At 38.0% G+C, this 26726-nt stretch overlaps 1 protein-coding gene across 26 annotated transcripts in view; it reads left to right on the top strand.

The window, feature by feature from the left end:
* Window positions 1-26726, top strand: part of LOC131039677 (uncharacterized) — a 163715-nt gene that overhangs the window by 78311 nt on the left and 58678 nt on the right. For all 26 annotated transcript variants that reach the window (XR_009372309.1, XR_009372310.1, XR_009372308.1 and 23 more), the window contains exons 9-17: window positions 22146-22505; window positions 22597-22789; window positions 23393-23590; window positions 23750-23971; window positions 24184-24276; window positions 24392-24606; window positions 24891-25478; window positions 25658-25738; window positions 25924-26009. Coding sequence is in view for 3 of the 26 variants with exons in the window: in XM_057972471.2 (XP_057828454.2) it covers window positions 22146-22505; window positions 22597-22789; window positions 23393-23590; window positions 23750-23971; window positions 24184-24276; window positions 24392-24606; window positions 24891-25478; window positions 25658-25738; window positions 25924-26009 (2036 nt within the window). In the remaining 23 variants the exon portion in view is untranslated. The remainder of the gene's footprint in view (window positions 1-22145; window positions 22506-22596; window positions 22790-23392; window positions 23591-23749; window positions 23972-24183; window positions 24277-24391; window positions 24607-24890; window positions 25479-25657; window positions 25739-25923; window positions 26010-26726) is intronic.

A 26726-nucleotide genomic window follows, 5' to 3' on the forward strand; every position in this document is an offset into this window, starting at 1 on the left:
ATCTTTGAGTTCTGATCACTACATTTAGTAATCTTCACCTACTTGTAGCTGTGATGTCTTGTCGACTGGAGGTTTTCAGATCTTCTCATAGCTGTGATATCTTCTTTCAGATCTTCTCGAGCCATCCAATTGGTCTTCTACCTGTTCCATTATATGCATCCACTTGCCTTCATCTCTATTTGCGATCAGATTTGATCAATAGGCAACATCCATTCACAGTCAGCAACATTTGATTTGTCTTGTATACTCCACGTCCTCAACATCTCCTTTTATGTCGTTGGGTCAAACTTGGTCAACTGTCCACATGGACCACTTCTGAGCGGGCATTTGGTGAAATACCCATTGCGTTTTCATCATCGCAAAATATACTTGTGGGATGGCGGGGCTGTGCACCATCTTCCATTTCATTATCTCGCAAGATCATCTTTCATTTGTCTTCTTGACTGCGGGCTAGCGGGACACCTGTTTCCTCACTAGCAATTTGAATATCCTTATTGGACAGAGGAATTGGATCTGCTTCGTGCGAGCTACGTCTTTGACTTCACCTTTGTCATCGGGTCGCACTTGGTCTGCGTCCACTTGGGCAACTTTTCTAGTCGACATCATCATACTCTTGAATAATCTCTGCATGTTATGTGCATCCACATGGTTATTCTCTGTCAGCAAAGTTACTTCTTTTAATTCGTCCCGAACTTGCCATGTCACCAGCTTCTCCGTCTTCCATACCACTCAATAGTCACCAGCTTGATCGTGGTGGGGTCCACTCATTTCATCCTTACCACACAAGTTGTCGACTATGGGATTGCTTCCATTGGAGAGTCGGGCAATTGGGCACCTCAGGAATCATAGAACAACAAAGCTTGTGTGCGTAAAAGTCCTAAAAGGGCGATCGGCCAATATGGGACTTGTGAGGACCCCTTTGACACGTCACTATCGGAGATCGGGGGTCTGGTGGAATGAGACTCGCTGACTACAAAAACTAGTGGCTGCATTTTCATCAGAGAGCGATTAATTGATAAAGCAAGGGTGGGGTCCACTATCGGAGATCGGGGTTCGGATGGAATGAGACTCAATGACTACAAAAACTAGTGGCTACATTTCCATCGGAGAGTGATTAACTGATAAAGCAAGGGTGGGGTCCACTATTGGAGATCGGGGATCGGATGGAACAAAGCTTGATGACAATGAGAACTAATGTGTTACACTTCCATCGGGTGGCGATAAGCCGATAAAGCAAGGGTGTCGAGAAGACTTGTAGGATCTCTCACCGAAAAGCTTAGGTGCGCAAAGAACGGCTACAAATACATTGTGTAGCGACATGAAAGAGCCCCCATTCATTGATGCCGAAACTGAACCAACACGAATCCAACTTGAACCAACACTTCTGCAACTCATCTCTTTTGCAACTCATCTCCCCTTGCATACTTAACCAGATCGGCCCTGCATCTATGTTCAATAGATGTCTTTGCATCTTTGTCTAGTGCATCTTCTCAATGGTTGACATCAATGACAATGTAATGCCAACAATTCTCACAGTGCCGATAACAAGTCCAAAAGAATATTGGAAGCAGCAAGAGATGATGTTGACATGGGAGGTATGTAAGAACAGTGACTAAGATTCCTTCCGTCAGCGGTCACACCGAGGAATTAGTAAAGTTGCAACCACAGAATCACAACTATCTTTGCAAAGGATGTGATTAGAAGTGAAGTGCGATAAGGAGGATTAAGATAAAAGACTAATGATAAGAATTGTAATTTGGTTAGCATTGACTAATGATAAGGCAACGACCAATTCCCACGAGACTAGCAAACTTAAGGGACTATCAATCAGATCAACAACGGCATCCTCTTCTAACAGCCACCACATACTTTACAACTCTGCATCCTTTAACTATATTATCTAACTGATGATTAGAGAGGACATAATAATAAATTGATATTTAATGGTCAGCAATCTGTTTAAGAAGACAATGGTTAGTGAGAAGGCTAATAGATTAGATAATGAAAGGAGGCGGTTAACATAAAGGATCAGACTGCAGCGATTAGCAATGAAGTGGTGTGATTAGCATTAAGGAGAAGAGATGCTATGAAGACATGTCTTTTGGCACGGTGACTTATCATTCCATTCCAAAAACATGATATAAGAAGGCATTCACAATCATTCACTCAATCAGCAATTGCATTTACATCTTATTTCTTATTCCAGTTTGGAAGAGCTCGTGTGAGCAAGGCCGAAGGCCCAATATTGTGTGCATGAAGTCCAGGATTATTTACATCTGACACAGCACTATATACCTTGCATAATATCATTTCCAGATCTGAAACAGCAGTAACCAATTGTGCATACTATATATTCCAAATCAGAAACAGCCATTCATATTGCTCTTGGCAATATCAACATCTAGTCCATTGCATATTTATATTGTCTTATTTGAAACAGCAAGTAATTATACACTTAGTGCCAACTGATATCAATTCACTCAAGCATAATCTTAATTGTATAAATCAGAGACAGCCAGTGGCTTGATCATTATCATTTATTAGTTTATGTAAGATCAGACAATAATTGTCCTACAATTCATATATTGTTCAATAAGGGACATTACAAGTGGTATCAAGCATTACATTTTGTGGTTATACTGCATTGTTCTTAAAACGGGACATTACATGTCCCCAAACCTGAGTCCGAACCCAAACTGGTAACTTAGAATACAAGGCTTACCTCTGTAAGAGTCACCTAGTGGCCTATGTGATTTGTTAGTATTGCTATTTTTAGCATTTAAATCTGGGATGAGTGTTGCTTTTATGTTTGTTGGTTACATCTTCCAAACTATATATAAGGAAATGAATCTCATTGTAGTAGTCACTCCAATATCTAATAGAATAATATTGTGTGCTATTTTTACAACATGGTATTAAAACGAGGGTTCTATCCTAGGTATGTCGCATGGAGGAAATCTAGGTTGTGACTATTCTCACATCAAATTTTGCAAAGTTCACAAACAAGGAAAGCAGCAAGGTTGTGTTTTCACCAAGGGAAACAATTCTAATATACTTCTGCAAAAAGTATTAACTTGTTGGCATAGGCAGATGCAAAAATCATGATTTTTTGGACATGTATCACACATGAAAATCACAAATTTTAATTTGTGTTTTTTCTTATTTGTAGTTGATTGGAGATTTATAATATTTTATTGAGGGCATTTGAAGATGGCTTCATGGGGGTTGTAGTAAAACAATTACCATTTCTAGTCATAAAATTCATCATCTTTTTGCTGTTAGTAGTCCTAGTTAGGGAAAATACAATCAACATCAATTTTTTTGGCTATTTCTATTTTAAATTCAAGTTTTTTTATTTTTCAGGAATTTAAAACAGTTTTCAATATTTTCGAAAAAATTTTAAATACTACGGAGGGTCTGGAAAAGTTTCTGGGTTTATATTTTGAAAATTTAGGGTATTTTTTATGTTTTTGGAAAATGGAAATTCCAGTAGATAAATATTCAGGCCTTGACTTCCACACTTGGAAATTAAAAATCTACTTGGTCCAAGAATTGTTTTCAATGAATAGCTTCTGAAGAATTACACAGTTTTGAGATTTTAAGTTTTTAGTCATCGTGTTAGTATGTTTATTTTTTGTATAGGTAGCCTTAAGAGTGGGTGTTAAGAGAAAGGCTTACCTTTGTAATAAAGTCTGTAATGTCCCCTTCTAGCCAGTGATCATTCTTGTTGGAGAATAGCCTATTCAGGAGGCCCGTAGGCTATTTTTGGCAGAATTAGGGTTTCCATCTTCCGGGAGGATTTTGAGTGGGAAGCAGTTGGAGTCTGGAGTTCTTGATTGTGGAGTTTTTTTGGGTTTTCAGAGAGCTTCGCAGTGATGATACATGCATTGCATTCAGTTGAGGTTCGCATACTTACTATTTTTAGTAAGTTAGGGTTTGGCTGACTGGATGGTACAGTTTTACCGAGCTTTCCAAGCTCTTTCTCTGGGTGTGAAGATCATGCTTTTCGGAGCAGTATTTCATGACTTACTATTTTTAGTAATTAGCAGTTTGAGGGTTGCTATTTTTGGCAGTCTTGGATAGGTTCCTGATCCTGTTCAGTTCAGTGATTTTCATTGCACAACTTCATCCTTGATTTTGATGATAATAAGTATTGGAGTTATAAGTTATTTAATTAAATATTATTTCCTTATCCTAAGGTTAAATATTGAATTATTTTATTACTGATTAATTTTATTGAGAATTGTGCATAATGTTGTTTTCTTAAGTTTGTTGGGCGAAATATTTATGTTATAAAGGGGGACGCCAAAGAGTGAATTTGGAGACATTATTTTATTTAACAAAGTTTATATGCCAAAAAATCGTGGTCTTTTCCCTCTAGGCGTAATTTTGACTTATGAGTGGGACACCATACTTGGGTCCTCCTTGGGGAAATGAAATGCAAATTGAAGGGGGTGAATTTGGCGGTAATTTGGATTTGAATTTCAGACTGGGAAATCTATAAATACAGGTGCTTGGCCTCTCATTTGGTCATCTAGAGAATTTATACTGTTATGCTATTGGAATGACTCCAGACTTCTTCAAGGGTGGAATCCTCCTAGAGTATCCTTTGCAGTTTCGAGTGTGAGACATCGCTCCTAGCTGTGGTTCGATTTTGTTGGATTGCTTGTTTGTTTCCTGTGGATTGCGTTTTCGATTTTGTTGGATTGCTTGTTTGTTTCTTGTGGATTGCTTGTTTGTTCCCTGTGGATTGCGTTTTGTGTGGATTTGAAGAGTTTTGTTTGCTGCTGTAATTTTTTGGTGTTGCTGGACGTGGTGGCTGAAGCACTATTTCGTTCATATCTCCTTGCTTGTTGATCATTACATTTTGGGTATTGGCTCTATCCAACCGTACTCCTTGGGCGATATAACTCACCAATTTGCAAAAGGGGATGTGGTGATTCTGATTTTTAGCTGCAAATCGAAATCTACAGCAGGCCCTACCATTTGGGAGTTGCCTCGGGTTGTGTGCAACACTCCTGAAGCTTCCACATTGTTTGTTTGAGGTTTGGGGATTGATCGCCTATGTCATTTCTTTCATTTGTTTCAGATTTGGTGTGATTTGGTGTAGAATTGAGTGAGTTGTGAGTTTTTTGGTGTTGCTTGGTGTGGCTGGTTCTGCATGTCATCGATTTTCAATTTCAGAACAGAAAATAGTGTTTATGTTGTGTGATTTTGGATAGCTTGAGATCTGCACTTAACTTCTTATCTATGCTCATATCTCTATTTGTAAGATTGTTTTAGTAGTACTGATCAATCATTCTTATTGCTTTCTTCTTTTGTAATTCCCACTGTGCAAGTGGAAGAGGATGGCTTAGCCGCCTTCTTGTTTGTAATGCAGTTTGTAGCTTTTGTCCTCCCACTGAGTAAGTGGTTGAGTGATATTGTCCTCCCGCTGAAATATGTGGTGGAGTGATAGTTTCTATGTATTGTCCTCCCTCTGAAATATGCGGTAGAGTGATTGTGTTGAAAGTCCTTGTTGTTTTCCTTGGCTGGTTCACCGCCAAGTAGTTTAGTTTCTATCCTGTTGGATAAGAAGAAGGGGCTGGCTTGCTGCCCATGCATTGTAGTTTCAGTTCAGTTTATGGTGGTAACGAACCCCAGAACACTGTATGCTCTCACCCTCCCAGATTGGGCTCTCGGTGAACAAAAGGTGGAAGGGTTCCCTTTCGGTTGTTTTGGCTTATTTCTCTAACCTTAACAGATTATTGTGTTTGCTTTGTAATCTTATTGAGAAAATAAAAATAAAAATTTAAGGGAAATATTTTAGTGGTATCAGAACCACACATCTTGCCAGCGTGTGTGACAGAGGGGTTCCACAAGTGACAGAGATATCAGATACTACAACCGGGAACATAGAAGGCAACAGTATCAGATACCGTCAGTTCCAGTGGAAGAAACTTTTCTAGAGGTTCTGAGGAACAGAGATAAAGAAATTGATTCAGCAGATTCAATGGGAGAAAGGTTGTTTGGTCAGAATGAGGCAGCAGTGGCTGTGGAGAAAATGGAGAAGAAATTTGACACTATGATGGACATGATGTCCTAGATGATAGCCACTTTTAGACAAAGTGCTGGAGGAGGGCATAGCCAAGATCAGAATCAGAATATGAGTGGAAATAATGCCAGCACTTCCAACAACTCCGGTGGTAATGGAAATGGCATAAACAATGGTAACAATAGTAGTGGAATGCCTATTGGATCGGTGACAAGGTCATTGCAACCAGTTTTCCTTCCAAGGGAAACACCGCCTCCTGAAGTTGAAATCCTTGTGGTCAAGGAGATCTGAGCTAGTTTCGTGGAGTATGCAACATTTCCCCAAGAGATTCAAGATGTCTGGTCTCTTGACCAATACATGAATTAGAAGAAGAGGGAAGGAGGTATGACAGTCGATACTCCACTCCACGAGACTATCAACAAGCTCTTGGAAAGGTTACTCTAGCACATTTTCATGGAAGTAGTAAGAGCACAGCTAGAGCGTGGGTGCAAAAGTTGGACAATTACTTGTCCTTGAGGCCTATGCCCGAAGAAGAAGCCATCAAGTTCGCCACCTTGCACTTAGATGAAGCTGCTCATGAATGGTGGTAGCATGGGTTGGTCACCCTTGGCCATAACTTGATCAATACCTATGCGGAATTCACCAACAAGTTGATTGAAAGATTTGATACCAAGGATCTAGAGGTGAAGTTTAGAGAGCTTGCACAACTCAAACAACAGGGCTATTTGGATACTTTAATAACTGAGTTTAAAAGTCTTTCAATTATGGTTAGTAGTATCTCTGAGAAGAGGTTAGTGGTCCTATTTACCGAGGGACTTGAAGAACCATTGAAAAGTTGGGTAAAAGCCTTTGACCCGCCCACCTTGGCTGAAGCAATCAAGAAGGCTAGGAGCATGGAGTTGGCCTCCCCTAAGTCCAAATTTCAGTCAAAGCCTTTCTCATTCCGTAAAGACAAGAAGAAATTTTCTAATCAGCCTAAGAAGTTCCCTTGCCGGATGGATGATGAGCTCCGTCAAGAGCTCCGAAGAAAGAATCTGTGCTATTCCTGCAAAGAACCTTGGGTTCTGGGTCATAGATGCCATGGGAAGAGTAATTCTCGTCAAATGGAAGCATATTCAGCTGATGGATCAGATTCTGAAAATTCAGAACAACAGCTTGATTCAGAGGGAAGTGAGTATGAAGAGGCTCCAGAAGGGCCTGAAAGTGACCATGAAGATAGGGGTATAGCTGCCCAACTCTTGAGCTTCCACAAGAATGAATAATGCAGAGTTCAAGGAGCATTGGGAGAGCATCGACTTGTTGCTCTAATTGATACTAGAGCAACTCACAACTTCATTGATGCTAGAATTGTCGCAAAGAGAGGTCTTATCACTGATGATGTTGAAGACTTCAAGGTCATGGTGGCTGATGGATCAACCATTTGTTGCAAACGGATGGTCTCAAACATGTCAATGAAGCTTGGTAACTATGAAGTCAAGGATGACTTCTATGTTGTCAATATTGGAGGGACTGATGATGTGGTCCTTGGTATTCAGTGGCTGCGATCTCTTGGTGAGATCACCCTTAACTTGCAAACCATGGAGTTAAAGTTCATGTCTGAAGGAAAGAAGGTAATTTTGAGAGGGATGTCTAATGGAGGCCCGCGGATTGTATCCTTGAAGAGGATGGAGAGGCTGATCCGCCATAAGCAAGTGGAGTGGGCAGCAGAGTGTTTGATAATGCCATCTAGTCCACTTGAAGAAAAAGGAGGATACTCTGCAGACGTACAATCTTTAATCTCAACAAAGCGTAAGATTTTTGGGAATCCCCCTCTTGGTAAATCTCCTGAGTGCATGATCATGCCTGCTAATTCACTTGAAGAGAAGAGAAGTTATCCTGAGGACATTCAAGCTTTGATTACAAAGAGTAAGGTGTTTGAGAATCCTCCTCTCGGTAGACCTCCTGAGCGAGGTACTGAAGACATTATTGAGTTTGAAGGAGCTAAGCCTGTCATGACTACTCCTTATCGATACCTCAAGAAGCAGAAGGCTGAAATTGAGAAAGCCATTTAGGAGCTTCTTGACATGGGTTACATTCGGCCAAGCAAGAGCCCTTTTGCTTCGGCTGTAGTTCTGGTTAAGAAGAAGGATGGGACCATGCGCATGTGCGTGGATTATCAGGATCTCAATCAAAAAACCATAAAAAATCGGTATCCTATTCCTAGAATTGATGAGCTACATGGTGCTGTCTACTTTTCCAAGATTGATCTCAGGTCCGGCTATCATCAAATCAGGATGAGGGAATCTGACATTTAGAAAATAGCCTTCAGATGCCACTTTGGGCATTTTGAGTTTTTGGACATGCCCTTTGGCTTGACTAATGCACTTGCTACCTTCCAGTCGTGCATGAACAAGATTTTCCAAAAGCAGTTGTGGAAGTTCGTGCTTATCTTCTTTGATGACATCCTTATTTTCAGTAAGTCATGGAAGGAGCACTTGGAGCACTTAGATGAAATACTCAGTATTCTGGAGTTCGAATCATTGTTTGCAAAAGAATCTAAGTGTGACTTTGGAATGAAGGAGTTGCTTTACTTGGGGCCTATTATCAGTGCAGAAGGAGTGAAGGTTGATCCAGAAAAGATCAAAACCATAGTTGATTGGCCTCCACCTGAGAACTTGACTCACCTGAAGGGGTTTTTGGGTCTATGTGGCTTCTATCGGAGGTTTGTGAAGGGTTACTCTCAGATGGCTGCCCCCTCATGGATCTCACAAAGAAGGGAGCTTTTGTGTGGACAGAAAAGGCACAAGGGTTTTTTGACAAGCTTAAAGAACTTATGAGCACATGCCCAGTTTTAGCCCTACCTGATTTCTCCAAGCCTTTCGAGCTTCAGTGTGATGCATCAGGTGAAGGTGTTGGAGCTGTGTTGATGCAAGACAAACACCCAATTGTGTTTGAAAGTAGAAAGCTGAGAGGAGTTGAGAGGTCATACTCTATCTATGACAAGGAGATGCTTGCAATTATGCACGCCTTGACCAAGTTCAGGCAGTACTTGGTAGGAAGCAAGTTTGTAGTGAAGACAAACCACAATAGCCTCAAGCATTTCTTGCATCAGAAGGACCTGAATGAGAGGCAGTAGAAATGGTTGAGTAAGCTACAAGCTTACGACTTTGACATTGAGTATGTCAAAGGCAAAAAACAATGTAGTGGCAAATGTTCTCTCACGGAGACCCCATTTGAGCTCTTTGTGTGAGCTCACTGCTGATTGGAAAGATTTATTGCTTGCTGATTATGCCAAAAATCAGCTTGCAACCAACATTATTGAGGGTGCTTTTCAGGATGAAAGGTACAAAGTGGTTGACGGTCTGATACTCTACAAGGGTAGGATCTTTTTGTTACTTGAATCTCAGCTCAAAAAGAAGATTCTACAGACTTTTTATGACATTCCCCTTGCTGGTCATCAAGGTTATTTCAAGACCTACAAGTAGATTCGTGAGAGGTTCACATGGAAAGGGCTGAAACAGGAAGTATTGAACTACATGAAAGAGTGTCACACCTGTCAGATGAACAAAAATGAGCACACTCTACCTATTGGTTTGTTGCAACCTCTGCCTATTACCAAACCAAAAATGGGAAAGTATTTCGATGGATTTCATCACGGGGATACCAAAGGCTCATGGCAAGGATTGCATTTATGTGGTGGTGGATAGATTAACCAAGTTTGCTCACTTCTTTGCCATCACTAGTTCTTTTACAGCAACTCAAGTGGCTGATGTGTTTTTCCGTGAAGTGTTTAGATTACATGGGCTGCCCAAGAATATCGTAAGTGATAGGGATAGCAAGTTCCTAAGCACTTTTGGGCAAGAGATTTTTCAGATTATGTGGCACAGTGCTTACTCCAAGCACAAGCTACCAACCCCAGACTGATGGACAAACAGAGATTATAAACAAGTGGTTGGAAGGCTATCTCAGAAATTATGTTTTAGAACAACGGAAAACATGGGTGAGATGGTTACATTTAGGGGAATATCGCTATAATTCTTCTTATCACATGTCTATTAGGATGTCTCCTTTCATGGCGCTGTATGGTTATGAGGCCCCTATCTTTGCTGATTTGATGTTTGGAGATATCAAAGCCCCTCAAGCTCGGGATATGATGCAGTAGTGTCAGGAAATTTTGAGAGCTTTGAAGAATAACCTCCAGATTGCATAGAATCAACAAAAGTTGTACGTTGATCAGCAATGTGTAGAGCGATCATTTGAGGTTGGAGACATGGTCTACCTCAGACTTTAGCCTTTTAGACAATCTTCTCTTAAGAAGAGTGGTGCAAGAAAGCTTAAGCCACGTTTCTATGGTCCATTCCGAGTCACTAGGAAGGTTGGTGCAGTGGCTTACGAGTTGGAGCTACCAGAGAGTAGCATAGTTCATAATGTTTTCCACGTGTCATGCCTCAAGAAGGCACGAGGACACAATGTAGCGGTCTCTTCAGACTTAACCCCCTTTGGATGAGGAAGGGCAGTTGGTGTTGATCCCATAAGAGATTATTGATTTCAGAGAGCGCTCCTTGAGGAGAAGGACAATTAGGGAGTACTTGGTGAAGTGGAAGAACCGACCTGTAGAGGATGCTACTTGGGAGAGTGAAGAGATTTAATAGCATCCAGGCTTATGATTGCTTGAGGGCAAGCAATCTTGGGGAGGGTGGACTGTAATGTCCCCGTCCAGCCAGTGATCATTCTTGGTGGAGAATAGCCTATTTAGGAGGCCCGTAGGCTATTTTTGGCAGAATTAGGGTTTCCATCTTCCAGGCGGATTTTGAGTTGGAAGCAGTTGGAGTCTGGAGTTCTTGATTGTGGAGTTTTTTTGGGTTTTCAGAGAGCTTCGCAGTGATGATACATGCATCACATTCAGTTGAGGTTCGCATAATTACTATTTTTAGTAATTTAGGGTTTGGTTGATTGGATGGTACAGTTTTACCGAGCTTTCCAAGCTCTTTCTTTGGGTGCGAAGATCATGCTTTTCAGAGCAGTATTTCATGACTTACTATTTTTAGTAAGTAGCAATTTGAGCGTTGCTATTTTTGGCAGTCTTGGACAGGGTCCTGATCCGGTTCAGTTCAGTGGTTTTCATTGCTCAGCTTCATCCTTGATTTTGATGATAATCAGTATTGGAGTTATAAGTTATTTAATTAAATATTATTTCCTAATCCTAAGGTTTAATATTGAATTATTTTATTACTGATTAATTTTATTGAGAATTGTGCATAATGTTGTTTTCCTAAGTCTGCTGGGCGAAATATTTATGTTATGAAGGGGGACGCCAAAGAGTGAATCTGGAGACATTATTTTATTTAACAAAGTGTATATGCCAAAAAATTGTGGTCTTTTCCCTCTAGGCATAATTTTGACTTATGAGTGGGACGCCATACTTGGGTCCACCTTGGGAAATGAAATGCAAATTGAAGGGGGTGAATTTGGCGGTAATTTAGATTTGAATTTCAGACTGGGAAATCTATAAATACAGTTGCTTGGACTCTCATTTGGTCATCCAGAGAATTTATATTGTTATGCTGTCAGAATGACTCCAGACTTCTTCGAGGGTGAAAACCTCCTAGAGCATCCTTTGCAGTTTCGAGTGTGAGACATCACTCCTAGCTGTGGTTCGATTTTGTTGGATTGTTTGGTTGTTTCCTGTGGATTGCATTTTGTGTTGGATTTGGAGAGTTTTGTTTGCTGCTGTAATTTTTTGGTGTTGCTGGACGTGGTGGCTGAAGCACTTTTTTGTTTGTATCTCCCCGCCTGTTGATCATTACATTCTAGGTATTGGCTCTATCCAACCGTACTCCTTGGGCGATATAACTCACCAATTTGCAGAAGGGGACGTGGTGATTCTGATTTTTAGCTGCAAATCAAAATCTACAGCAGGCCATACCATTTGGGAGGTGCCTTGGGTTGCGTGCAACACTCCTGAAGCTTCCACATTGTTGGTTTGAGGTTTGGGGATTGATCGCCTATGCCATTTCTTTCATTTGTTTCAGATTTGGTGTGATTTGGTGTAGAATTGAGTGAGTTGTGAGTTTTTTGGTGTTGCTTGGTGTGGCTGGTTCTGTGTGTCATTGATTTTCAGTTTCAGAATAGCAAGTAGTGTTTATGTTGTGTGATTTTGGATAGCTTGAGATCTGCACTTAACTTCTTATCTATGCTCATATCTCTATTTGTAAGATTGTTTCAGTAGTACTGATCAATCATTCTTATTGCTTCTTCTTTTGTAATTCCCACTGTGCAAGTGGAAGAGGATGGCTTAGCTGCCTTCTTGTTTGTAATTCAGTTTGTAGCTTTTGTCTTTCCACTAAGTAAGTGGTTGAGTGATATTGTCCTCCCGCTGAAATATGCGGTGGAGTGATAGTTTCTATGTATTGTCCTCCCGCTGAAATATGCAGAAGAGTGATTGTGTTGAAATTCCTTGTTTTCCTTGGCAGAAGGGGCTGGTTGCTGCCCGTACATTGTAATTTCAATTTATTTTATGGTGCTAACGCTCCTTGGAACACCGTATGCTCTCACCCTCCTAGATTGGGCTCTTGGTGAACAAAAGGTGGAAGGGTTCCCTTTCGGTTGTTTTGGCTTATTTCTCTAACCTTAACGGGTTATTGTGTTTGCTTTGTAATCTTATTGAGAAAAATAAAATAAAATTTAGGGGGAATATTTCATCACTGTAGTAACTTGAGTGATTTCTTAGTATTACTATTTTTAGCGTTTAAAATCTACACCGTATGCTCTCACCCTCCTAGATTGGGCTCTTGGTGAACAAAAGGTGGAAGGGTTCCCTTTCGGTTGTTTTGGCTTATTTCTCTAACCTTAACGGGTTATTGTGTTTGCTTTGTAATCTTATTGAGAAAAATAAAATAAAATTTAAGGGGAATATTTCATCACTGTAGTAACTTGAGTGATTTCTTAGTATTACTATTTTTAGCGTTTAAAATCTAGGGCAAGTTTCATGTTTGTGTTTGTGGTTACATCTCCTAAACTCTATATACAGAGATGAACCTCATTGTAGTGATCATTCGAATTTCTAATAGAGCTATGTTGTGTTATATTTTACGAGAAGAAGATGCAGACCCTGTCTTCTTTCATAAAGACATTCATAGTTAGTAGCATATAACTCCATTAAATCAAGAGAAAGCTTGCCTTGCCATAACTTGAACCCAATAGAGAAGTCTAAATCATCTCCCAAGAGCAGTAACAAATCTAGGTAATGGGCAAATCATGAAAAAAATTGTGAATTATAGGAAATAGTCTTCTCCTTTAACAAAGAGAAATCCTTTGGGAAGGATAGTTTTCCTGCTATGTTTTCAAACACTTTTACGATATTATAACTCAGATCTATTGTGAATGGTGGATGAATTGAGAAGAAATAAACAAATAACTCAATTTAATGCCGCTTGGATGGGAGGTTAGCTCTATTCCCAAAGGCCACCAAAGCTGGTTTGATGGATCTGTATAGATCAATTTCTCTCTATAACATGGCTTATGAAACCATCTCAGTAATTGTTTTTCAAATACTGTAATGTCTCCTACCAAAAGTGATTTCAAAACATCATCCAGATGGAAAATTGCAGACAATAACATAGCAGTCTGAGAACTCCGTTTTACCAAGTTTTTAGCATAGGCAAGGCATTTTGATTAAAGTTGAACATGTCAAAACCCTTTGACAGGTGTAACTTGAACCTATTTTGAACATGATTTAGCAGGCATGTTATCAGTTCGATCAGAAGTTGCATCCCACCATGTATCCTTTCTTTTTCTATCAATGTATACATTTGTATTTTGAAGTCCTTATTAATTTATATTAAGGGTGAGAGTCCTTTTAACTTCTTAAAAGCTACACTTGGCAGGCAAGTAACATGGACTTCTTGTAATAGAAGGTGGATGTACACAGGCATGCTAACAATTTGCTTGTTACTCTATTATTTGATCAACTCTAATGATAAAAGAAATAGAACAACTAAAGCCCAGTCTACAAGTACAGACATATCAACTAGTTTTGGTACAACAAACACATATAAGCAGATCACAACTGGTTTTTTATAATAACTACTTGACATGCAAATTCAAAGTGATATGTACTCTGGGATTAAATGTAGGTCATTGACATATGAATTATCTTGGATTTCCCATTTGTTGAAAGTCCACCACATCTTTATAGGAAACAATAAAAAAGAAGAAGAATGGAAATAAACTTGCACTTTTGACCAACAAAGGGTTTCTTTTGCAGAAAAAGCCTAACTGAGAAGAGTTGTCCTACAACATATACCTGTTTATCTTCTTGCACTCCTGCCCTTTTGAGCTTGGTTGAATGAGTACTAGTGGAAATTCAGAGAAAATTTATTTGGCATAGACTAGAGGATGCATTCAAATGCTCATTTGAGACTTGACATTGAATAGAGGTTTGAATAAAAAGGCATCTTAAAGTTCGATTAGGTTGTTTTAATAAGCTTACCATGGAAGTTCCTGCAAAACGACAACTCACCTTGGAAAACAATGACAATTGTTTCTTCATTCCTAATGATAACTTTGTGCTTATCAACTAGAAGCCTATCTGCCCCTCTATAGAAAATTTCAAAATACATGAAATCAGGAGCAACAACTTTGCAACAAGGTACCACTTGGAAGATTGGTAGAAGGGATGGAGAAAATTTTTGGGCTACACCAGACTTCAAGAACTACAAACTGCAATGCAAAGGGATGTTCATGGATGTGAACAATATCTATTAACCACATGAGAGGGGGGAGGGAAGCATTGGAATATTGTGCTGCTTCAACACTACAACTGTCAATATCTACACACAATACCATTAGTTGTCTGAGAAGTTGGCTACACAGTACATGGTATTTACCAGCAAGAATGAGAAAGTAATGTGAAACTCTACCAGATTACCAGTTTAGGAGAATGTATGACAGCCTTAACTTATTTCCCTTGTAATAAGAACACTCCTCCCAACAAACAATGTAGGATGTTTTGGCTCCTGTACACATGGCCTAAGATCAAATACTTTCAATGAATGGCACTACAATGCAGAATTCTAGCATCTGATTTGATGAAAAAAATGGGTGGATTTGGCCAACAAGCTTTCCTAATTGCCTCAAAGACAAATAATCAATTGCTCATTTGTTTGTGCAATGTTCTTATGCTACTACCATATGGAATGCACAAGCAGGAAATTTCAACTGTGATCCTGCAAAGAATCATTCATTGGTACAAATGTTGAAGGGTTGGACTATTCTGAAAGTGAATGTGAAGGTACAAAAATAATGCACCAACTCCTGGCATAGTTATATGGAACACTTGGAAGGAGAGCAATTGAAAAATCTTTGAGAATGCATGTTGAAATGCACCAATTCAATCCACACTATTTCTATCCAGATAAGATGTATGACATTACTGTTTTCTAAAACAAAAATAGATAGGTATGGACCTGCAAGTATGACAAATCTTTGTATTATCAACTAGTGGAAATTTCGATATGTTTATAAATATCTGTCATGTCACCTTTTTCAAAATTATGGAAATAATTAAATAATTAATTCTATTGTTGAAAGGTAACTTGATATTAAAAGACAACCTATATTAGTTATCTAAAAATGTCGTTATAAGTGATCAAATATAGTGTCGCTAGACTCCAGGTGTGCAAAAGGGACAATTTATTATATTTTTACTATTTTGAGGAGATAATTATCAAAAAGAAAATAATATTATTTTATTCTGTCAAAATAAAGTAATATATAGGAGGAATGTTTTTGAAAAGAGTCTTCATGTGGTTTGAAACAATTTCATTTTTCATGAATGAACGTGCATCTTATCTTCTTGAAGACGAAAACCCTATCAATTTGTAAGTTTTAAGGATGAGAACCCTCTTGGTTTTCAGTGCAGTTCCATATAGGAATTGACCATGTGCTTCTTTAGACAATGATTCATTGATTTCCAAGTTCACAATTTTCAGTGTTATTGGGGTTTGTGATTTTCGGTTTTGGTATCTAGTTTTGAGTGTGGTTTTTGGTTGATTCCAAATTATGGTTTCCAGTTTGAGATTTTGATGGTTATATTATAATAATTCATATTTCTCAGCTTTCTATGAGCCTAATACCTATGCAGGACGTACACAGTGCAGGCCATAAGCACTGATCTTTATTTAGGTGTCGTAGAGTTATTACCTTGTTGGTTGTACGTCTTTTACATAGGTTGGATCATCACTTAAGGTCAAGGTTATGTAAAAGATTGGTACAAGTCTGGATCATCAGTGAGGGTCAATGTTATGTAAAAGATTGGATCATAGTGTATTAAAAAAGTTTGGTTGCCCATTTCTTGCTGAACATATTACTTAGTAAGGTGGCATCAGAAGTTTTAGTAGAGTTTGTGGTTTTTTTAAGGAGATATGGGGTTGCCATACATCATTTTGGGCATCCATAAATTTTATTGTATTTTTTGCTATTGATTGATCTCTATGTTGGATTGCCATGTTAATTGACATCAAGGACTCATTAAAAGCTTGCGATGGGAAATAAGGATTCTTTCCTAATGCTTTATGAGCGTGAAATTTGTCTTTATACTTGTTAGAAAGGAGCGTATGGAGGGCGGAGACAGGGTATGCGAGTTGTCATTTTATTGTCAGAAATTCTTTATTAATTCATTCATAAAGGATCACAACTGATTGGGATCCATTATTCAGTCTTGGTTGGCCTATCACAGCCTCGTGTAATAAAACAAAGCTGCTGCAAATATTATTATAAGGCAGCTATAGTATTGCTGCATTTGAGGCACTGTGCAAGGTAAAGCTGCTGCAAGAAAATTCGAATATGGAGAATTGTATTTATTTATAGTCATATCAACTGATTTACCTGCTAGGAGGAATCACAAAAAATTGGATCAAGTTTGATACCTGCTGCAATGTTCTATTACTATCATTTTTGGAATTTGAACTTGATTGATATCATTTTTAGTATTTGAATGTAACAGCATTTTGGACAAGTTCAGTGTGAAGGTTTTCATACGATAATATATTAGTTTGGTTATGCTCGTTCTTGTTGATAGTACGAAGAATTTTATTGATTTTGGTTCAGCCTTGGCACATATTCATCCCTAAAACATATCAATTTTCAATTGCGAGTATTTTACATTTACAGTTGATTATTTGCCAGTTGTTTGACAAAATTTCTATTTCAGATTGTTATACAAATGTTTGAGATAGAATTTGGAGTAATTATTGCTTATATTTCTAAATTGTTATCACTAGATGGTTTATTGCCAATGTTTGATATTTCAAAGATCTTGGATGGTTCTCTGTTGGATCGAAGTTAATTGTACTAGATTCTAGTTAGTTTATTTGTTGGATCCTTTGTTTTTAGTACATTTTCTGTTTTTTAAGATGTGTATTGGAATTGGGTGAAGTAGTCTACCATTTTGAATTTGGTGCAATTTCATTTGCATTCAGCTAGTTTGGCTTGATCGATTCTATGACTTTGCTTACATTGTAAATTAGTCAACTTGCGAGCAATATCTTTTAGTTATTTATATTATCTTCATTCTAGTCTTTATTACGAAAAGTAATAAACACATAATGATTACTAAGATAATTGATATTTACTAAGATTTATCCGATAAGGATACAATCAACAACTAAGAAAGCAGAGGATAAGAACTTAACTAAAAGGATAAAAGAATATTCATAAAGAATTAATTGACCATTATAAACAAAATATTACAATATTACTTTAATACTCTCCCTTAATGGTCAATTTACTAACAACATGAGGTTTATCCCGAAATTTTACAAATTTGTTAGGACTTGTGGACTTGGTAATATTGTTTGTAGTCTGTTTAGTTGGACAATACCGCAACATCACTGATCCGTCTTTTACACGTTGCCATATAAAATGGCAATGAAGATCCGCATGTTTGGCATGCTCGTGGAAGAGTGGATTCTTGGGAAACTTTAGCACCCATTGATTGTCATAAAACAAGGGGGAAGGCCCTGCTTGAGATATTTTCATGTCTGGAAGCATCTTGTAAAGCCATACTGCCTCACATGCGGCTTTTACTATTTTTTTAATACTTGGCTTCTATCGAGGAAAGTGCTATTGCTTATTGCTTCTCACTAGTCTATGTGACTACGCTCGTACTAAGGCCAAAAACATACACAAAAGTGGATTTCTTGTCATCAACATAACTTGCCCAATTTGAATTTGTGAACCCAACCAGCCCAGGATCTTTGCTTCTGCTATACAAAATGCCAAATTCAAGTGTCCCGTTCATATATTTTCGTACCCACTTCGTTGCAACCCAATGTTCTGCCTTTGATTCTGCCTTTGATGCAGTAATGAAATGAGAAATGTAACTCACAACAAAGTTCAAATCAGATCTAGTGGTTGTAAGGTAGATAAGACTGCCCACTAGTTGCTTGGCTGACTCATTGATTACCTTTGAGTCTGTTTTGGTTGAAAGCTCCAACCCTTTCTCCATAGGTTTAGACAAGATTTTGCAATTTGTCATTTTCAACTCGTTGAGCAAACTCTTGGCATATTTAGATTGAGAAATAAAAATATCACTACTTGTTTACCGAACCTATACAACCTAGGCAATAATGTAGGAGGCCTAAGTCTATCATTTCATAAACTATACTCAAATTTGCCTTACTACCTTTTATGATGATATCATCTACGTAAATGACCAGTATAATGATCTCATTATCGATGATTTTTTGAATCCGTATGTACCATTCCATGGGTTCTTGCTTCTAGCCAAAAACAGATTTCATCGATTTGCATACTTGATGCTCCTTTCTTGAAACTTGAAAACCTTGAGGCTGAGACATGTACACTTCTTCCTCCAAGTCACCATTGAGGAAGGCACTCTTCATGCCTATTTGATGGACTTCCCAACCAAACTATGTTGCTATGGCTAGAACTAGACAGATGGTGCTCATCTTTGTTCTAGAAGCAAATGTCTCCTCATAGTCAATACCTTCTCTCTGCGAGAAACCTTTAGCCACCCATCGTGCTTTGTACTTGTCAAATTTACCATTGGCTTTGTACTTGTCTATGTATATCCATTTGCAACCAATGGTCTTCTTCCTTGGTGGAAGATCTGAAAGAACCAAGTCTTATTTTTAAATTCTATGGTTGTGTTTGTGTCGCTTGGATGCCTACATGTGTTGAGCATAGGAGATAGATGCTAAGCACAGCAATGGGCCAGCAAGTACTAAAATTTGTCCAATTCATATAAGCTGTGTTTGTAGAAAAAGAAGAAACAAGCAGTTCAAAAAGAGACAAAATATGAGCGAAAAATTGAAAAAAAAGCTTCATGGAAAATTTTCAAGTAAATGTTAATAAAAATCTAGTTCAAAAATGACTTCTTTTGTATAATTTTTTTGATTTAGGGCAATAGAATGAGTGGACCAAAGCTGATCATCTCCCACACAGACATCTTATTTTTATGTCCAAAAACAAAGTGAAAAAAATGCAGAGTTTTTTAGTTTGAAGGTTTCCTTTGTCAATAGTCCAGAAATTATTAGATCTCAGTAGATCCAAGGTTGTTTCATGGCTAATCTCCTGATATATCCTAGACCAATATTTTCAATTTTTCAATTACAAAGAGTAATGCAACACACATCCGTTAGGGTTAGCACTTAAACCAAAACAATGAGGAATACAACTCTAACCAAGAATGTACACTAGGATCCCGAGTTGAGCAAGGCGTGAGCATATGGTCAGAGGGTCTTAAAGCATTCTGAAAGTAACTCTAACCAAGAATGTGCCCAAGATGGACTAACATATGGTCAGAGGATCTTGGTGCATGCTGAAAGCAACTCTAACCAAGAATGTGCCCAAGACGGACTAACATATGGTCAGAGGATCTTTACAATTACAATTGCTGAAAGGAAAACTCGACACCAAGCATGTGCTTTCAAACCCAGGGTGGGAATGGAGCTACCATATGGCGGAGATGCTAAGAACTTAGAAATGGAATTAAATGTAAATAACAAGCATGAAATGAAAATGAGAAGAAATGTTGCCAGTACTATTGTTCAGCTTACAATATGATAGTAAATGCTTGCCAAGATCATAGGATTAAGACTATACAATGCTGTAACAATATAGAAGGCTCTCCCGGGCTTAACAAAAATGATAAGTCCAAGAAATTCTACTCAATGATCAATCTTAATATTCTGATTTATGACAGACCTGCACGTGAAATGCTTAATCAGCAACACCTGGAATCACTAAAATGCTCATTACTCTCTCAATACTAGTCCGAATGACCCAAAACCAAAAGCAATGGCTTCCTATGAAGGAGGCGACCCAACCAATACCAAGAAATCGGACATTAACCCAACATATTATTTAACACGAACCCCAAGGCAATTCCCAGCAATGACGCCAGACAAGAATGGCGATTCTTCTCTATAAAATAAAACACTTCATATTAGAATTTGCAAATTTGCACAAAGGAGCACCCAGCCAAAACAAGAGGAAATATGCAATACCCAGAATGAATATGTTTTTATTTTGGATTATATGAGTGAAACTACAAATCTGCCCTGCTAATTGCGACTCTCGAAAATGAAATGAACAGCAAATAACTGAACTTCAAGCACAACTCAAGCTACAATGCAATCCCCACTACAAACTCTCACAACTACACTAGATCACCACTAGTTGCTATCTTTCAAGCAAGAAGCAATGCCAAGGCTAGGAGGCATTCATTCCTCGAAGCAACCCCAATACCATTCCAGTAGAGTAACATTACAATAGACATAAGATGCCAAATGAAGGGAAGAGGCCTCCATTTATAAGCTTAAGAAGGGATCTCTAGAGGCTTCTAGAAAGTGCGCCCTAATTTCACATTTGAATTTTCCTCCAAGAAATGGCACCACTTTTAAAAGCTTAATTAACCTTTATTTTAATTCACTTCTCTTCATAAAGTTGGCACCCCTTTTCATAAGCAAGATTTTAGACCTTAGGAAATATTAAATCCCTTCCATGATGCGTCCACCCTTGAAGACCACCTTTTAAAACAACTTGAATTGATGAAGCTAGGCCAAGGGGTCAACTTTAAAATATAACATTAAAACATAACATTATTTAAATGAAATGAACTTATCTCTCCAAAAACATCCCAAGGCCAAAAGTGACGAAGCCAACTGAACCAACTGAAGAAGAGAACCAACTGTATCGAAATAATTAGGATCACTGCCAGAAATAGAATTTACTAAAAATAGTAAATTCCAAAAGTGCTCGGAACACAAAGCCGGACATACCACTGCGAAGCCCTTTGAAAACCCAGAAAGAATCCGCGATCCAAACTCTAATTCACGAGCAACAACAACCTCCAAAATTGGAAACCCTAATTTCACCCATTGAGTAGCCTACGGGTCTCCGAAATAGGCCATTGGTCAACTGAAACATTACGCCTGAGAAGGGGACATTACATCTCCCTAGTTGCCATCCTCATTTGCTAAGGCACTTTCTTCGCATACCGTTCTGCTTCCAGATTTATTATGGTTTCATTTGTAATGTTTATCTAATTGTAAATCCCTTTAAATTATTGGGTAGGGTATATAATCTCTTACATTGTTCACTTAAGTGAATTGAATCTATTTGGTCCTAAAGGAGTGACATGCTCTCAACAATAGACCATTATCTCTTGAACTATTCACATGTAATGTGTTTTAAAAATATATTTTATAAATTTGTAGTAAAGGGAAATTGAATTTTTGTGTATGGACTTGTAAGTGATGGCTATGAATATGCATTTTATCTTTAAGTTTTACAAAATATATATTATTTGGTTATAAAATACTAGGTTTTCTTTATGGAAAGTTTTGGTAGGCATAACAATCATGAGCAAATCATTTTCATATTTTTGTTCAAATTTGCAATGTGAAAGTAGCATACACAGAAATAGTTTTGGAAAGTTGGCAAAATGACCTATCTTGAATACAACACGTAATTTTTTCTTTTCTGTGTGGTTTTGGGCTTATTAAGGCTACATTTATTGATTGTTTAATATTTTGGTTATGCTGTCTGAGAAATTATTCATTTTCCTCGTCAAATTTCTGAAAAATGCTGTATTGTGATGGTGCAGTAAGAGTGAATATGTGAGATGCTTACAATTAGCTCAAGAAAGATGTCTGTATGTTGCAACCAACCTGGGATTTCTACATTGCATTGACTTGACTGTGCCTGGGGAGGAAAAATGGACTACTATAGTCAAGAGTGATGATAAGGTGCCCATTGTTTGCTTGGATTTACTTGTCTTGAAGTCCCCCAAATCCCCAGAATTTCAAGAAGATTGGGTTGCAATAGGTGATGGTAAAGGAAGAGTGACTGTTGTCCAAGTTATATCTAGTAATCTTAAGCACGAGGTCTCAAGCACTTTTGTGTGGTCATCTGAACGACAAAGGCAACTTCTAGGGATTTACTGGTGTAAGTCCTTGGGAAATAGGTAAAACTTTATTTCTTAGTGTGTTTTGATTCTTAATTAGTCACAATACAGAATATTATTGAGATGATATGTTGGACTCTTTACTATGTAGGCATCTTTTCACAACAGATCCCAAAGGAAGAATAAAACTGTGGAGGTTGAGGCACCCATCTAGAGAATTAATTCAATCACGTGAAATGGTTGAAGGGAATCTTCCAGAGGAGGCCCAGGCATCTTTAATTGCCGAGTTTGTCTCAAACTTCTCAGCACGTATTGTTTGCATGGATGCAGATATTGAAAATGAGGTACTAGTTAAGGTTATTATGTTGGACTCTACTGCCTTTGTATTATATAGTGGCTCTACTGTGCTTACATTTTCAGCTTCTTAGATATATTCTTACAACTGGAATTCTTCATATTTTTTCGTAAAATACTACATAGCTCTTTTCAATGAGAAGTTGCTGCATTCTCTCTTTCTAGCTTTCCACTTGTTTGTTGCTCTCCAACTCAATATGAACTTTGAGTGAGTTACACTTACATCAACAATACAATTTAACCAATTGCTGTTTGTTTATTGTTTATTGCTGATTAGTTTTCTGATCAGAGTGCACATTGCTCTTAGAGATGATGAATACACTGACGATGGAGAAACAACAAATACCTAAAAATCTTATCTCAAGTCTGAAGCTTTCCTAAAAATTCACTGTAGCACATTGGGTTTTCCTGTCACTATATCTATTTCAATAATCTTAATTAGTAAATTTTAGGTTACATACATGGTCAGATATATTTAAAACACTAAGGTAAGAATGAATATAGATATCTACATTACATAATTAAACATTGGTTACATCTAAAATGAAATCTGATTCATTATTTTTGGCTTTCAACAACTGATTGTGCTGCAGTTACTTGTTTGTGGTGATCAACGAGGGAATCTTGTTGTTTTTAAGTTGTCCACGAAACTGCTTGCACTTGATCTTAATGACACGATTTTGCGAGAAACGTTTCAAGCATATTGCTCATTTAAAGGAGCTCATGGCATATCTAGTGTGGTTAGCATCTCAGTTGCAAGATCAAATGGAAATCAAATCCATATTTGTTCGGTAAGGCCAAGTGCATTTTTCATTTTTGGAATGCTCATTGAGAACATTTCTGCCCCAGTTCTGAATGACAGTACCAAAGAAGGATATTGTAATTTGGACACATATTCTGAACTGATGCATCTCTTACCCTCTTTCAATGTATCCTCTTGTATGTCCCAGACAGGCAAGGATGGATGTATCTGTAGCTATATATTTGATGATGACACTGCCCAAGACTCAAATAAATTGATATTCACTGGAATTAAAGATGTACCAGAAATTACTATGGTTGAAGGTGTTGTTAATTACATAAATGTCATGGGAGATGGGATTCAAAGGAGTTTTGCAGCAGGTTTTACATCTGTAGACTTTCTTTTATGGGACATAACAAATGAGTCCGAGGTATTTGTTATAAGCATGTTTTTTCTGATAGAAATTTTGTTATTTCCTAGATATCTTATTGTTGAAGTATTAATCATATGATATTAGCAGTGAAAAAACTTACCTCGAAATACATTTCTTTGTTGTGTTGAGAGATTGCAATGATTTGAATGGTGCTCAATATATACTTAAGCATTCAAGAGAAATAAAGACTAATTTAATTGGTATGGCAGCTTTTACGAGTTCCTTGTGGGGGCTGGAGAAGGCCTCATTCATATTTCATTGGAGTGATGCCAGAAATTCAGAATTGTTTTGCCTATTTAAAGGTTTGCCTTGACCTGGCCTTTTTGCCGCAGGTGTAATTGTTTTCATATTGCCCATATGCTTGTGAGTAACGTTTCATGGATTACCAATCTTGATAACCCTCCTGAATTGTTTTAGGATCACACGATTTATGTACTCAGAAATTGGGTTCCGAATGATCAAATAAAACTTTCTCCTCAATCTTTACACACACAGTTTCATGGGAGGGAGATTCATTCGGTTCATTTTATTCCCATGCTGTCTAGCTTGTTTTGTAGTCAGAATAATCTTTCTTGTCCCAAAACGAGCTGGATTGCTACAGGGAGTGAAGATGGAACTGTACGCATAACAAGGTAACTCTTCATTGTTTTATGCTGTTGACTTATTTTGTCTTGGGACATCTTCCATGTTAAATAGCACATTCAAATAAGTGGAATGCCATTCAGGAAAGGTCTCTAAATATTATATAGAATGTAACTATCGATATGTGAGATTTCAGCAATATATTATGTCTGCATATATTTGTTGATAATGAGGCTTCCATCTGCAATATTGAGTAGTTTTGATTGGTATTTTATGGCAATCCTTTCCTTATTTGGACACATACAATCTTCTGGATATTGTAAATTTTATTCAGGTATTCCTCGAAGCAGATGGACAAGTTGAGCCTATCCTTATTGCTTGGGGAACATGTGGGTGGATCAGCAGTAAGATCAGTTACCATTGTCTCAAAGATTTATCCTTTAGAATTGGATGGTCATAGAATACAAGATAGTCATAGTTGCAGCATGGAAAACAAAGATAGTTTATTGGTGTTGCTATCTGTTGGAGCCAAGCAAGTTTTAACAAGTTGGTTGCTGAAATGGGTAAATGAAAGTGATGATGGCTATGAGAACGAACTATCTAATAAATTGGACCCTGCATGCACATCAAATTTTGAAAAATATTCATCAGAGAGAAACCATAAAATTTCTTTCCAATGGTTGAGTACATACATGCAACCAAGATTTCACAAACCTCCTAAGAACCTGGGAGGTGGAGAAAAGCAGAGTCATACAAATGGTACTATTCCTAGAATAGTGATACCAGAAGCTCTCATGGAGCATGCATCAGAACAAGATGGAAGTGGCGGAGAAAAGTTGAAGCCTATCATTGATCAGGAGACTCAAGATGACTGGAGGTACTTAGCAGTGACAGCTTTCATGGTGCATGTAACTGACCCCAGGTACATTTTTCAACATTTTAAATGTCATTTGATTCATTAACTTGCTTGCTTTGGCATTTCTCTACATTAATATGAACATCGATCAGGCTCTTTAGTTCAGACCTTGATTTTACGATGTATGCAGGCCACCAGTACCATAACATTATGTCCCTGATGAGTATTTTTATTTTGCTACCCAGGTCAGTTGTCTGCTTTGTTGTAACTGCGTGTTCAAATGCCACTCTTACCGTGCAAGCTCTCCTACTGCCAGATCGTCTCTGGTAATATCCATTTCTGCATGGCTCCTTTTTGCTGTTACATTGTCAATTTTCCCTACATAATTGAGGGAATTACTAATTTAGAAATAGATGGCCTAGCTGAAATAAATTTGGTGTATTTATTTGGACATTGAAATCCTTAATTGAGTATTGATTTAAATTTAACTTATTTATTGTGTTGTTTTAAGGTTTGAGGTGGCTGTTTTGGATCACGAGAGGGCACTGATTTTAGCTTTACAGCATGTTGTTATTCCTGTCTACCATCGTGGTTCTGGTAATCTCCTTGGCTTTCAAGAGTTTATAGTCACCTTTAGGGAGCAAACTGATTTCAAACTGTCTAGATATGTATTCAGCATAGATTTTGTCCATCAACGGCTATTTGTTCCATCATGTGCTTTTAGTGCATCTTCTATATTTTTCTGAATTTTAAAATCAAAATGTTTGTTATTCATCTTTCACCATGTATGAATGAGAGAATGAACCAAAGGCACTTGTTCCAGCCAATGTTTTTGGGTTCACAGAAATTGGCTTTGGTATGGGTCTGGGAGTGTCTTGGCTTCCCTGTGGGTTTGTTGCCACCCATTTCACCCTTCCTTGTCCTCCTCTAGTGCAACATCTCCCTCCTCTTCCACCAGTGAGAAGGCCCATCTGTCATCTCCCGCTGCCATGCCCTCCACAGAGCCCTTAAGGAAATTTATTCCCACCCGCACCCAGTTCCTCCTTTTTGCCATCGTCATTCCCACACCCCACACAACTTAAACTTGCAAAGGATCATCATCAACTTCATCCATCTTAGGCCACATCTTTCCATCTAGGACTGAGCCGTGGCCAAGAATTGCTCTCTGCAAGTAATTATTTAGACTGTCTCTTCACTTCGAAAGATTAATTTGGCCATGAGGGCCTCCACCAAGGACTCTAACTCATTGACGTCCAACAGCATTGCAAGAAACATTGAAGTGATATTCGAGTTAACTTGGTATCACCTATTCCC

Source organism: Cryptomeria japonica, chromosome 4 (genome assembly GCF_030272615.1).
Source record: "Cryptomeria japonica chromosome 4, Sugi_1.0, whole genome shotgun sequence".
In the NCBI taxonomy this organism is placed as follows: Eukaryota; Viridiplantae; Streptophyta; class Pinopsida; order Cupressales; family Cupressaceae; genus Cryptomeria; species Cryptomeria japonica.